Here is a 12,494-nt window from a genome sequence, read left to right on the forward strand (position 1 = left end):
TTCTACGATATTACTTTGAACAAATCATTTTGCTAAAATGAGTGGAGATATGCACAGAAATTACCAACATTCTCGATTCCCTTAATGCTAATGCTAATTATTTTTTTGTTTATAGACATTTCTTAAACAATAAAAAGTTAAAACCAGCTCAACTGTGACATGCAAAAAGAAGCAACTTTCTTATTATTGCTATCACCGCGCAATGAAATTCAGCAGCTGTTTTTCTGTCAAACCGCTATCAAGTTGTCTTGTTCGACTCACGGCCAGCTTCGGATTTGACCGTCTCTCTGATTTCGCGTAGCTAGCACTAGGACCTACTGCAGGTGCAGTTTTACGGCGCTTAGAGTCGTAAAGTCGTAACTAGTTATTTGATAAGCGTAGAGCCAGAGGTTATTGGCCTCTCAATAGGCTTTATCTAGACCTCTGGGCTGGAAGCCTTAGGTGGATGAGGTTTGGAGGTCGAGGCAACCATGACTTTCCTTCTCTTTTTTTTCCAGCACCACTAATGTTGCAGCGCTTGAACCGGGCCTTATCAAAAAACCGGTTAGAGTCGGTAGAAATCGATGAATGGGTTTAGTGGGTTCCGTGATCCTCGTTTGCTCAGAGCCCTTGTGGTGAAAAGGATTTGTCATGGTCACTTCTGTTGAAGGACCTTTAGAATTTTTCAAAGTTTCCGCAGACATTGTTCACTATATCTGATTTGCGCTCAAATATCATTCATCTTTCGGCACAATTACATCCGTCTTGGATAAGCCCATAAAAAAGTGTTTTTTGCCCACATATGAACGCCCGGTGATTTCCGCCATTAGGCCCCCTCATCAAGGACAACGGCTCCTTGGGAGGAATCCATAAGGTAAAATTTAGTTTATTTACCAGTTTTACCGTTGTAAAATTGCGCTTATTTGATGAACGATGAAACTTAATTAAATGATACAAAACGGTAGCATATGAAGACGATAATTATATATATACACTATAATATACTATCAACATAAAATTATTCATTTTTTTTATTTTTATTTTTATGTTGGTAAAGGACTGAAATCGGAAAATAAAAAATTAACTCCTCCTTTAATGAACCAACTATAATATGTACTGTCAAATGTCAAGAATATTAAGTCATAAGACAGGGGGAAATACACTCCATACCAAAATTATTTCGTTGTCAAAATCATAATTTTCCGTTTCAATTTATAAAGTAATTAAGATTTTGGTATATATGATTAATGTCAACTAAAGACCCTTGTAAGCCATTTGCTTGTAAAATTCAAGTATGTCTTAGAGGTAATTGTACTGAAATAAGATTTTTTTATTACATAATTGATATATATTTTTTAGAGAACAAGTTTCAGGAAGACGCTTGCCGCATGATTATAGAAGATATGAGAACTTGCTGTAAAAAGTGGAAAGATAGAAGTTACGTTTGTGAGGGTATAGATACAAAAGAAAAATCAACAAAATGAGTGATATTAGGGCAAGGATCAGAGCTAAAGATCGTGGATTAATTTATAAATATCCGAGGGTGTTTGTTGTTACTACCACTAGTATTGCGTTGTTATGTTTCTTTTCCAAACCGATCTACGATATTTTCTTTAATAAGGATATACCAAATATTGAAGAGCTCAGAAGAACTCATAAATCAAGATTTAGTAAAAATTAGAACATGGAATCTGTTCATTTAGCTCGACAACGTTATAGGAAGTATCCTCTTTTGTTATCAAAGTGTGGAAAAGACGCTGCACAATATGCAACATGTGTATTAAAAAAAGACAATGTTAATATGAATGATTGCAAAAAGGAATTTATGGACTTTAAAAACTGTTTACAAAAGGCGGCAGCATCTTTAAAAACCAGAATTTAGTCATAAAAAATGACAACATTATGGGAAAATTTTGTAAATATTGATTATAAAAAACATTTAGTTATATCTGTATTCATAAGAATACTATTGGTAAGTTATAGCATACACCATGATGAATTTTCAAAAGTAAAATACACAGATATCGATTATAAAGTTTTTACAGATGCTGCTAGACATTATTTAGATGGCAATTCTCCTTATGATAGACATACTTATCGTTACAGTCCTTTAGTAGCAATACTTTTATCTCCTAATATTATACTTCACAACAGTTTTGGTAAATTGCTGTTTTGCTGTACTGATATTTTAGTGGCACTTTTAATTCGATCCATTGTAAAAAACACAGTAACAGAATATGATTCTTACAAACAGAAAAAGTCGAAAAAATTAATATTAGAAGAGAATAAATTCAAAAAATCAAATACGAAAACAAGGAAAAAACTTCGGCAGTCTAATAAACAATATTTAAATGTTACCTCAGCGGAACTTAAATCAAAGAATTCTATAGATTTAAAAGGTGATATTGCTATGTTAGCTTGGTTGTATAATCCAATGACTATAGCAATTGGAACAAGAGGCAATTGCGATAGCCTAGCAGGTTTTCTAGTTCTTTTAACACTTTATTTTCTACAATGTAAACGGTACGCCTTTTTAGCTGGTATAGTACATGGCATATCAATTCACTTTAGACTTTATCCTATAATATACAGCTTAACATACTTTATGTATTTGAGTAAGTTCTCGTTTTATACTGCAGAAGATCGTAGAAGACCTAAAGCATCGCAATTTGCTATTGATAACTCCTCGAATTTAAAAACGCTGAAAAACATTGAGAATACCGTTGCTCAAAATAAATTATCTCTGAATAGTATTAGAAAGGAAAGAAAAACAATATTCAGAAAAGAATATTTGTTTTATCTGATACCTAATTTGGATCAGTTTAAATTGATAACTGGTTGTCTCTTATCACTGTCATTTTTAACGCTGTATTTTTATTACTTATTTGGATACACTTTTTTAAAGGAAACATATTTGTACCATTTTATAAGAAAGGATCCAAAGCACAATTTTTCTTTATACTTTTATTTACAGTATTTAACTGCTTGGGTAAAGAATATTGGGTTATGGCAAAAAGCATTAATGTTATTACCCCAATTAGTGCTTATATCAGTTTTTTCAATTAGATATGGTCTGAACAGATTCACTTTGAATTTTTCTATACTTCTACAGACTATTGTTATGGTAATTTATAACAGCGTTCTGACGTCTCAATACTTTGTATGGATTATGGCAGTTCTGCCTCTTTGTTTGTGGCAAATAAGAATGACTAAACTGATGGGATTCGCACTTCTATGTGTGTGGTATATTGCTCAAGGTGTCTGGTTATTACCAGCTTATTTGTTGGAATTCCAAGGTCAAAATACTTTCTTGTATATCTGGTTACAAAGTGTATCGTTTTTCTGTGCCAATATCGCTATATTAGGTAGACTCATCATGTACTTTATGCCCCTCAATGAAAAAGGGAATTAGGAATAGTTGTAATTATTGATAGTAATAAAAATATAAAACACTTCAATTTTTCATTTTAAAACAACTATTAATACCTTGTTTGTACTGTACACTTTTTTGTGGGAAATTTTCACATATTCAAGAAAAAAATATACAAAACATGAGAATTTTACACATACTTCCAATATAAATGATATTAAAACAAAAATCTTTCTTAATAAGATATGTGCTTATGTAACTATTAACGGTGAGATATTGCACTTTTTGTTAATTTGAACCTTCTTTGACATTTTTTTAATAATTGATCCCAATGGGAACCTTCTTACACACTTTTTGATAACTGGTACATCTCTAGACACAGTAGCAGTATATTGAAGAAAAAATTATAAGGAACAAGAATTTCTCACTTATTTCAAATATAAATGATATTAAACAAAAATATTTCTTAATAAGATATATATAGGGAAAGTGCTTGTGTATCTATAAAATTTTTGCTCTTCTGTATCATATTTTATATTTCTGATTTCATTTGTTAATTTGAACCTTCTTTAACTTTTTTATACTAATTTATGTTTTCTAAGCAATTTTCTTATAAATGGAACCTTCCCTATCATATTTTGACAATGCGATACATAATCATCATTTTATGATTGGAATCCTCCTAGATTCTTTTTTCTCAATTGGAACGTTCCTAGACTTTTTTCTTGTGACTAGAAGCTTCCCTACCATCTTTTTCTCATAACTGGAGCCTTCCAAGATACTTATTTATGATTGGACTAGATAGTATTTTTCATAATTGGAACCTTCCTAGGCACTTTTTTTATAATTGGAACCTTTCTCTATTTTTTTTTCACAATGGAAACTTACCTACACACTTTTTGATAATTGGAAAATCCCTAGGCACACAAAGAGAATTAGGAATGGTTGTAATCATTACAAAACACTTTTTCCATCATTCAATACACTAATTTTCTAATTGACAGCCTTTCTAGATACGGTTATTCACCATAGGTATCTTCTTAAGCATTTTGTTTATAATTGTAACTTCCTAGATATTTTTTCACAATTGGGACCTATCAAGACACTTATTTCACTATTAAAATCCTCCTAGATACTTTTTTTATGATTGATACCTTGCAAAGCACATATTTTGTGATCAGTACTACTATTCTTTTCAACTTAATTACAAAGTCTACGGTAGGAACCTTTCTACGCACTTTTTTATAATTGGAACATCCCTAAGCATTTTCTCAATTATAACCTCCCAATTGGCAAATAATTTTTTTAGTTTTAAAAGGACTATAGAACCACCATTAATAACAAAAAACTTGAAATTAAAATATTCCAAGAAAATTAAAAACTTAAAAATAAAATTGGCATTAATAAAAAATAAAATTTGCACATCATTGATAACAAAACCAAACAAGCCTATATTGGGCATTAAATACCCAGATTCAGTGAAATTGAACTTAAAAAATTCAACTTTCATTGTTGGTTGGTGTTATTCTGGAACACTTTGAAATTAGATTTGCAACTCAAAAAATTAATAAGATATATCCTAATTACTCTAATAATTTTGTTACAGTTAATATCTGACTTATATAAGGAATGTTTAGGTAATTCCATATGACAATTGAAAAACAAAAACTATAGAAAAGTTTGATTTTTTTTCAATTTTTACAATTACAATATATATTATGTATCAAGTTTTTAGTACATATTATAAAACGTGGGACTTCAATAATTTTTATGAACCTTTTAAGGTAGTTCAAGACATGCTGAAACAAAAAAATATATAATAAAATTATTGAAAAATAATTATAAACAATTTTTCATAAATCGTAATATGTTAACTTCAATTTTATAATTTATTTTATGTTTGTCACAACTTTAGCTGTTGTTTTCATTAGGAGTGTGGTTCATAGACGACTATTTTAATTACTAATTGAAAAAAACTTGCTTTTTAAAACACTTATAAAAAATTATTTGATTACCTTTCAATTAAACTGGCTCTCATACTTGATGTAATATTGGATGGTGCAGCTTCATTAAATCTAAAGACAGACTCTATAACTGTGAGTTCTGTAGCTGTTGTATCCATACCAGCAAAAGCGCACCAATCGTTTACTACTAAACCAGCACCTACAACTTCACTTCCTCTATTTACTGTACCTGCCTAAAAAAATGAGAAAATCCAGTACACAGTATATTCAAACTTCATGATAATATATGAAAAAATCATGAGAATATAATATGGAAGAAAAATTTTTATTTCATAATTTAAACTCATTTTTGTTTCAAGAGAACATTGTGACAAGGTTCTGGTAACAAAGACACATTTAAGAGATTTACAAGACAAACCGTTCATAATTTTTATTAACAAATAAATTCAGACTGTCAATGATTGAAATCCTAAACACTTTTCTCACAATTGGAACATTCCTAGACACTTTTTTATAATTGGAACATTCCTAGACACTTTTTTATACTTGGACAGTCACTAGGCACTTTTTTCACAATCAAAACCTTCCAAGAAAATTATTTCATTATTAGAATCCTTCTAGTTACTTTTTTTATAATTAGCACCTTGCAAGGCACATATTTTTGATCAGATTAATCTTACACTTTTTCACAATTGGAAACTTACTAGGAAGATTTTTATAATGGTTCCAAAGTACTTTTTTCACGATTGGAACCACTCAAAAACAATTATATCATAATTAAAGCTCATTTTTATTTGAAAATAACATTGTGGTTCCCACAAGCACCATTCCTATCTCACTAGTGCGAATATATTGCCACTTTAAACAGTCAAAAAATTGAAATGAAATAGTAGTTATTTAAAAAATGGGTCGAACACAATAATGTTGAGTCGACTGCTCCATAGAGATATATCTTTATTATACGTCACTTACAAAATCTTGACTACAGCCATCAATCAATAAATTAAGAAAATTTCAAACAAAAAAATTAGTGAATATTAATATGGGTTTAGAGAATCACGTAACACAACTGATTAATTATTTACAGTACTACTGTAGAGCTGAGCATAGTCATTAAAGAACCTAAAACAGTATTTAAGATGATGTCGGCATCATTACCATGGAATTACAATGAACAAAGTAGGTGGGAGAATCTCAAATAATAGAGATATCAATTAAATATTAGGTAATGAAAACATTGTCTGATTCATTAAAATCCAAGGTTGTAATAGTTTGTCACATTCAAAGAACAAGTAACACTTGAGAGAATCATGAATGCCAAAATATACAGCAGTAGAGGCACACCCCATGTCAGATGGACTGATCAAATTCACAATGACTTACAAACAATGGATGTGGAAGGAAGGGGAATGTTGGTGAAGAACAAAGCAGTCTGGAGGCAAATTGTCAAAGAAGCCAAGGCTCATAAAGAGCTGTAGCACCAATTGGTAAGGTAAGGTACAATTATATTGAAATAAAAGCCAATTACGTTCAAAATATTGTCTATGATAATAATTAGTTTTAAATTGAAAACTTACCACTAATGGCACTTGCAATAATGATGACAATTCTTCTTGGTCAACTATACTGGTATTGGGATGTACTAAGCCCCCTTGATTACTAAGAACACAATATGAACCAACCAACACATTACTGGCAATTGTCTGTCTGAATACTTCAACTTTTAAGGTATCTGCTATTATTTCCTCTGTTTCCTGAAAAAAAGAAACATTAACTTGGAAATGAACTAAAATTAAAATTTTATTACCCATTGTCAGACTTACCCTGTCTAAATCTGGATGTACCAATGCAACATAATCGTTACATGTAATCACATTTCCCAAAGCCGATAATCTTTCTTCTACTCTTTGTACTTTCACTGAATCGGGAAGTGCGTTTCTAATGTGTTGAAGTTCCGTATCAAAAGTAGAATTTGGAACCAACAGACCATTTTTATTACCAACACACATTCTTCCAATAATTCTACAACCTGCTAGTGAAGCGTGTACCACAGGGATAGTTTCGCCCAACTCTCCTTCAAATGTACTGAAAATAAAGTAATAGTTGACAAACTTCTTATTTACCTTATTCTTTTTGTGATAATTCAATGCCGACAATATGTATTGCACAATGTTATCCTAGGGTTTACCTATAAAAATTTTCCGAACCACCTATTCCTACTAGGCAGTAAGCATTTGTGAGTTTTGCAAAAACACCTATTTCGTTATTATTTTCAAACTGTACACGTAATGCCATTTTACAAATATGTAAACACAAAAATTTTTTAAAAATTATCCTTTTCCAAAAAATGCACGTTTAAACCACTAAAACAAAAAGAAGAAGTATACCTCTAAATACAAATTGACGTTTGAATACCTTAATAATTAAAAAGCTACATAGTGTGTTAGATAGCCCTTAAGTGAGAGATCATTTCAAATAAGAAGACTAGTCAGTTTATCATAAGTGTCAATCTCCATTAAACAAAATAAAAATGTTAGTTGTTTTCTTAATATAAGGAATTAAGCTAGCAAAATGGACAAATTAACTTTAATATCAGGAACACTTTTTATGGCAGCTGATGTATTTGCAATAGTTAGCTTGGCTATGCCAGACTGGATCATTACAGATGTTGGAGGTAGTACCAAAATTTAATTAACTTATTTCATATACTTAAAATTTAAATTTTAGGAGATACTAGATTGGGTTTAATGTGGACATGTATGACTCTGTATAATAGACCACAAGTATGTTTCACGCCAGACCTTCAACCGGAATGGTTATTAGCATTAGTGTGTATATTTGTTGGATGTATTTGTATAACCACTACCATTATTCTACTGGCTTCTTCACATTGGGATAGAAATGTAGTACCATATGCTAGATGGGTAGGATTTACAGCAAGTGAGTCTTGATACCAATTTTTCACCTTATTAACCATATGGTATGAAATTGTTTATAATAAATTTTTCAGTGGTATTATTTTGCTTGGCAGCAGTGATTTTCCCAATGGGCTTTCATGTAGATGAAATTGGAGGACAACCCTATCAACTACCTGGTAGTCATCAAGTTGGTATCTCATATATTCTTTTTATCTTATCTCTATGGATAACTGTCATTTCAGAGCTATTTGCAGGCAAAGTATGTCTGCCACATTTTTAGCATAAACATTTTATTCTTTCAATATTGATTATTGCTGGAACTTACTATTCGTATTTTTGGGGGAAAAAGATTCCATAATTCATAGGCATTACAGCTATATATGAATCCTTGGATTGTTCTGCTTTTTTTTAAATAGAGTGATCCACAAAATGCATGTCAAATTGAACACAGACATTGATTTTTTCGTTAGGAAAATTCAAATGTAGTTTAAAATATTTTTTTCAATATTGAGTGTGAAAAGGACTATTGTGTCTTTTAAATTCCAACATTGTATAAATCAAATATGACAATTTTTCAGGAAGCAAAAAAACTGCTTTTTATAGCTATCAATACATTTTTTTTGAAAATTTTTAAACATAGATTGGATTTAAGATTTTTGTCTCAGTTGTCTTGAGGTGCATCTTTGGATTCTATATCAACTGACATTTAAAAATAAAAAAGGCATTTTTTGGATTTACGTGGTGTTAAAACTTGAGCCACAAAATATTATCTCTAATGTTTATTTAATAACAATTAGCAATTCTATAGGTTGTTTTGTTGACTTTGAGGCTAAAATGAAAAAAAAAACTCGCATGTGCATCAATGGTTGGAGTAGGAGAATAACGTGTGATTCCAGCCTTTGGTAATGCATATGGCTTCTCTGTTGTATTGTTTCTTGTACTGTGGTAATTAGAAGGTCTTCATGTACCAGGGAGCATCAATAATTTAAAGACTGTCTTTAAACATATTTTTGGAGCTATGATAATTGAATGGTATTTATATGCAGCAAAACACCTTTTCAGTACCTTCTAATAGTGTATAATTTTCTTCCTTATGTACCTCGTTACTCTTTGCCAACATTGGCAATCACCATTCCTGAATTCTTGATTACACGCATGTTGCGATAATATTCCAAATGAATATATTTTTTCTATTTTGACAATTTTTTCGGAACATATGTATCTTTCTAGCTATATGAGAAATATATTAGCGACAAATTCAACATTTTGCAACAATTTTTTTAGATAAAAAACTTGAAATAGGTCGTTTTTTAATTTTAAGTGTAAGTTTTAACAGTATTTGAACATGGTTTATTACCTAATGCCCATAGAGAAGAAAACAAAAAGTAATTACATTTATTTTAAAATAAACGAAGTGTAAAAATTCTCTCTAATTCGGTCTGGCGGCTTCTGTATATTTTGCAATTTTTCTGCTTTAGTTTTATGACTCCATTAAAAAAATTATAGTTATTAGATATGTATATCTAGGGGGTCACTCTATTATTCTTCGTATACCAATCCATGTCCAAGGAAAACAGTAGTTCAAATGCCATCAAACACACATAATGGGGAAGTGCACAATCTTTTTATTAATGAACAAAATCAAGTACTAAGCTGTTGGTTAAGGTCTGTATAATGTACAGATGCAAATGATGGGTTATAATTTTCATTATTTCAATCAATGAAAGACCTATAGCTATACCATGTGTATCAATTTTATACAATACTCATTAATAGCTTGGAGATTAACATATTACGTTATTATTTTCCCCCCTTATTTTTAATTCAATGAAATCTTTATCTGTGATTATTCAAATTCTAATCAAGCTTTATTTTATGTAAATATTGTATTTTACGTTTTAGAATAAATGATTCTATGATTTATAAAAAATAATTACTCAGTATTATTTTATTAACCATTATAATCTAGTACAAATACCATAGGACATAACCGTTTTACGAGGAAATATCACAAGTAGGTAGGAGTGAATTGGAAAAAGACAACCAATTACTCCATTTGCATAGTGAAAAGTATTTTTATATAGTCGTTTCAGAAGTTGGAAAACAGAGATAAACCTCATAGAATGTGCGATGTATGAAACATAAATTTAAATATTTTGATAAAAACTTAAAATTAGTTTAAACGTTAATTTTTCATCACTCTCTCAAAAATCTTCTTCCTTAATTTTTGTTATATATTCATCTCTCCATTTTATCAATCAACATCAATAGAGTTTAGGGTGGCAGTTTCCTTCTTTTAATTTTCTTTAAGAATCTTCCTTTTCAATTCCTCATTTGTTAATAGTTTTGAAATATTCGGAAGCAAACTAAATACATTTTTCCATAATTTTTGAAATTTTAGCTTAAAAATCGTTTCATTAAATTTTTTTTACATAATTTAAGACTGAATGAGCTACCGCATGTATTTAGTTTTATATATATTTTTCAAATCGTGAATTATATTAGGAAACAAAGGTAAAGAAAAAAATTGTATGTCATTAGTCATTACTGACAACATTGTTAACAATTCCATACACTATTTTATATTAAACACTTGAATATTAATATCAATTTAAAAAAAATGTATTGGATAATTTATTGATTGATTTAACTCTTCACTATAAAATCAGAAAAATTAATTTTTATATTTAAAATGTAAATTTCTTTTTTAAATGGAATGAAATTTATTTAAGAATAACCCTTGGGTTATGATTGTATCGTTTCTACATCATAATATAAACCAGAGTAGATTATTATCCAGGTTACCTGAAACATAAAAGCTTCATAAGAGACTGAAGAATTGTGCTCAAACTGACATTTTCCTCACCATGAAAACTTGCCACTTATCACACAAAAGTATTCGATCCATTAGTTATAAACAATGACATACATTAAAAATACTTTCGTTATGTGCAAACGATTGCTAATCATCAATTAAAATTAGTACAAAGTCATTTTATTTATTAAATGATTCTTCTGAGATAGAAAAATACATAACAAATCATAATGTATCTAGGGATTCTTGGAAATTTTCAATTAGACAGGTAAATATGCTATTAACACATGTTTTAACTCTCATCAAAGTTACTAAAAATATTGCCTATAAGTTGAAATAGCTATTTTAATATAGACTTTTATTGGTGTTTGATAAATTCTAACTAGATGTTAATATATGTATTTGCTATTGAAGCTCATACAGTAAAGGAAAAGTGTTTTAATGGATAAAACTCATAATAAAACAAGTACAAGTTAGTTCCCTAGGCTTATACTTTTTAAATGCATTTAGGGTGTACAAAAATAATTGTACTTACTAAAAAACCTGCAAAAGATGTCATAAAACCTTCCTTTGTTAATTCCCATGCACCTCCATATTCATCTTCATCAACATTTTGGAAATTACTAAAGTAAAGATATATTAAACCAGCATTGATGACAGCAAATCTAATAAAAACATTCAAATAAGGGTCTTCAAGTCATATTTTAAAATCATTGAATAATCTAAGTATAAACTTACAACATAAGTCCTAAGAATCCTTTAAGTGCTATCAGTCCCCAAATTATTCCTAATAGTATTCCTAAAGCTTGCCTAAACCAATAAATCACATCCAAAAATTCTTCCTAAAAACAAAAATTGAGTTCATTTAACTTCATTATAAGTTTCTAATATTTTTACCTTATCTGGCCATTCTGAATTCGAAGAAAATGCTCTAGACCACGCTGAGGGTAAATTGGACTTCGAAGTTCCATTTTTTTCGATTAACTTTGTTTTTGTACTCATTTTGTTTGATACATTCTACATGTATGATAAATAACCTAAATTTCTGAATAGGAATTAAAGAATCGTGGATACCAAATAATGAAAAGTTGTCATAAAAATAATCTTCTTTTTTAATAAATTTAGCCAAACGTAAGCCACTAAGGGCAATATTCACCACGCTAAACACCTGTTGTAGAATACTAACACTCAAAATATTTTTAAGACCTAATGTTTAATATTTGGTTGTCAGATAAACATAAAACTATACCTATTCATTTAATGAATAAGTAAAGCTAATAATCTCTATTGGGCTGATATTTAGGTAACGTAATCGGTTGAAAATATCTTTAGTGAGAACAAAGTACATACATATTCATACTTCATTATATATAGGTACGCATTATATTTTCCTCTGTGTAAAACATTTATTATTTCAGGTAAATTTTAATGGTCCTATTATCATAAAA

General features: G+C 29.6%; 5 protein-coding genes across 6 annotated transcripts; 3 read left to right on the forward strand and 2 right to left on the reverse strand.

Annotated features, from left to right (window-relative positions):
• Positions 1 to 1,663: 1,663 nt before the first annotated feature.
• On the forward strand, positions 1,664 to 2,238 carry LOC130896309 (uncharacterized). The gene has a single exon (XM_057804315.1). The coding sequence runs from the start codon at positions 1,664 to 1,666 to the stop codon at positions 1,859 to 1,861; it is 198 nt and encodes a 65-aa protein (XP_057660298.1). The 3' UTR covers positions 1,862 to 2,238.
• On the forward strand, positions 1,871 to 3,437 carry LOC130896302 (GPI mannosyltransferase 1). Its single transcript, XM_057804299.1, has one exon. It carries the CDS (start codon positions 1,871 to 1,873, stop codon positions 3,389 to 3,391), a length of 1,521 nt encoding a protein of 506 aa, XP_057660282.1. The 3' UTR covers positions 3,392 to 3,437.
• Positions 3,438 to 5,018: 1,581 nt separating this feature from the next.
• On the reverse strand, positions 5,019 to 7,713 carry LOC130896307 (eukaryotic translation initiation factor 6). Its single transcript, XM_057804313.1, has 5 exons — positions 7,502 to 7,713; positions 7,137 to 7,398; positions 6,891 to 7,067; positions 5,365 to 5,546; positions 5,019 to 5,148 (listed from the first exon to the last, which is right to left on the reverse strand). Exons 1-5 carry the CDS (start codon positions 7,606 to 7,608, stop codon positions 5,139 to 5,141), a joined length of 738 nt encoding a protein of 245 aa, XP_057660296.1. The 5' UTR covers positions 7,609 to 7,713; the 3' UTR covers positions 5,019 to 5,138.
• An 18-nt stretch (positions 7,714 to 7,731) lies between these two features.
• On the forward strand, positions 7,732 to 10,161 carry LOC130896310 (uncharacterized protein C16orf52 homolog A). Its single transcript, XM_057804316.1, has 3 exons — positions 7,732 to 7,987; positions 8,041 to 8,253; positions 8,324 to 10,161. The coding sequence occupies exons 1-3, from the start codon at positions 7,885 to 7,887 to the stop codon at positions 8,509 to 8,511; spliced, it is 504 nt and encodes a 167-aa protein (XP_057660299.1). The 5' UTR covers positions 7,732 to 7,884; the 3' UTR covers positions 8,512 to 10,161.
• Positions 10,162 to 10,164: 3 nt separating this feature from the next.
• Positions 10,165 to 12,164, reverse strand: LOC130896311 (GEL complex subunit OPTI). 2 transcript variants are annotated; one of them, XM_057804317.1, is made up of 4 exons: positions 11,944 to 12,164; positions 11,785 to 11,888; positions 11,582 to 11,711; positions 10,165 to 11,036 (listed from the first exon to the last, which is right to left on the reverse strand). In XM_057804317.1, the coding sequence occupies exons 1-4, from the start codon at positions 12,046 to 12,048 to the stop codon at positions 10,977 to 10,979; spliced, it is 399 nt and encodes a 132-aa protein (XP_057660300.1). In that variant the 5' UTR covers positions 12,049 to 12,164; the 3' UTR covers positions 10,165 to 10,976. The 2 variants fall into 2 exon arrangements, with proteins under 2 accessions (XP_057660300.1, XP_057660301.1); XM_057804318.1 differs by having other exon boundaries at positions 10,788 to 11,036; positions 11,582 to 11,669.
• Between the last annotated feature and the right edge of the window lie 330 nt (positions 12,165 to 12,494).

Source organism: Diorhabda carinulata, chromosome 7, assembly GCF_026250575.1.
Source record: "Diorhabda carinulata isolate Delta chromosome 7, icDioCari1.1, whole genome shotgun sequence".
NCBI lineage: Eukaryota > Metazoa > Arthropoda > Insecta > Coleoptera > Chrysomelidae > Diorhabda > Diorhabda carinulata.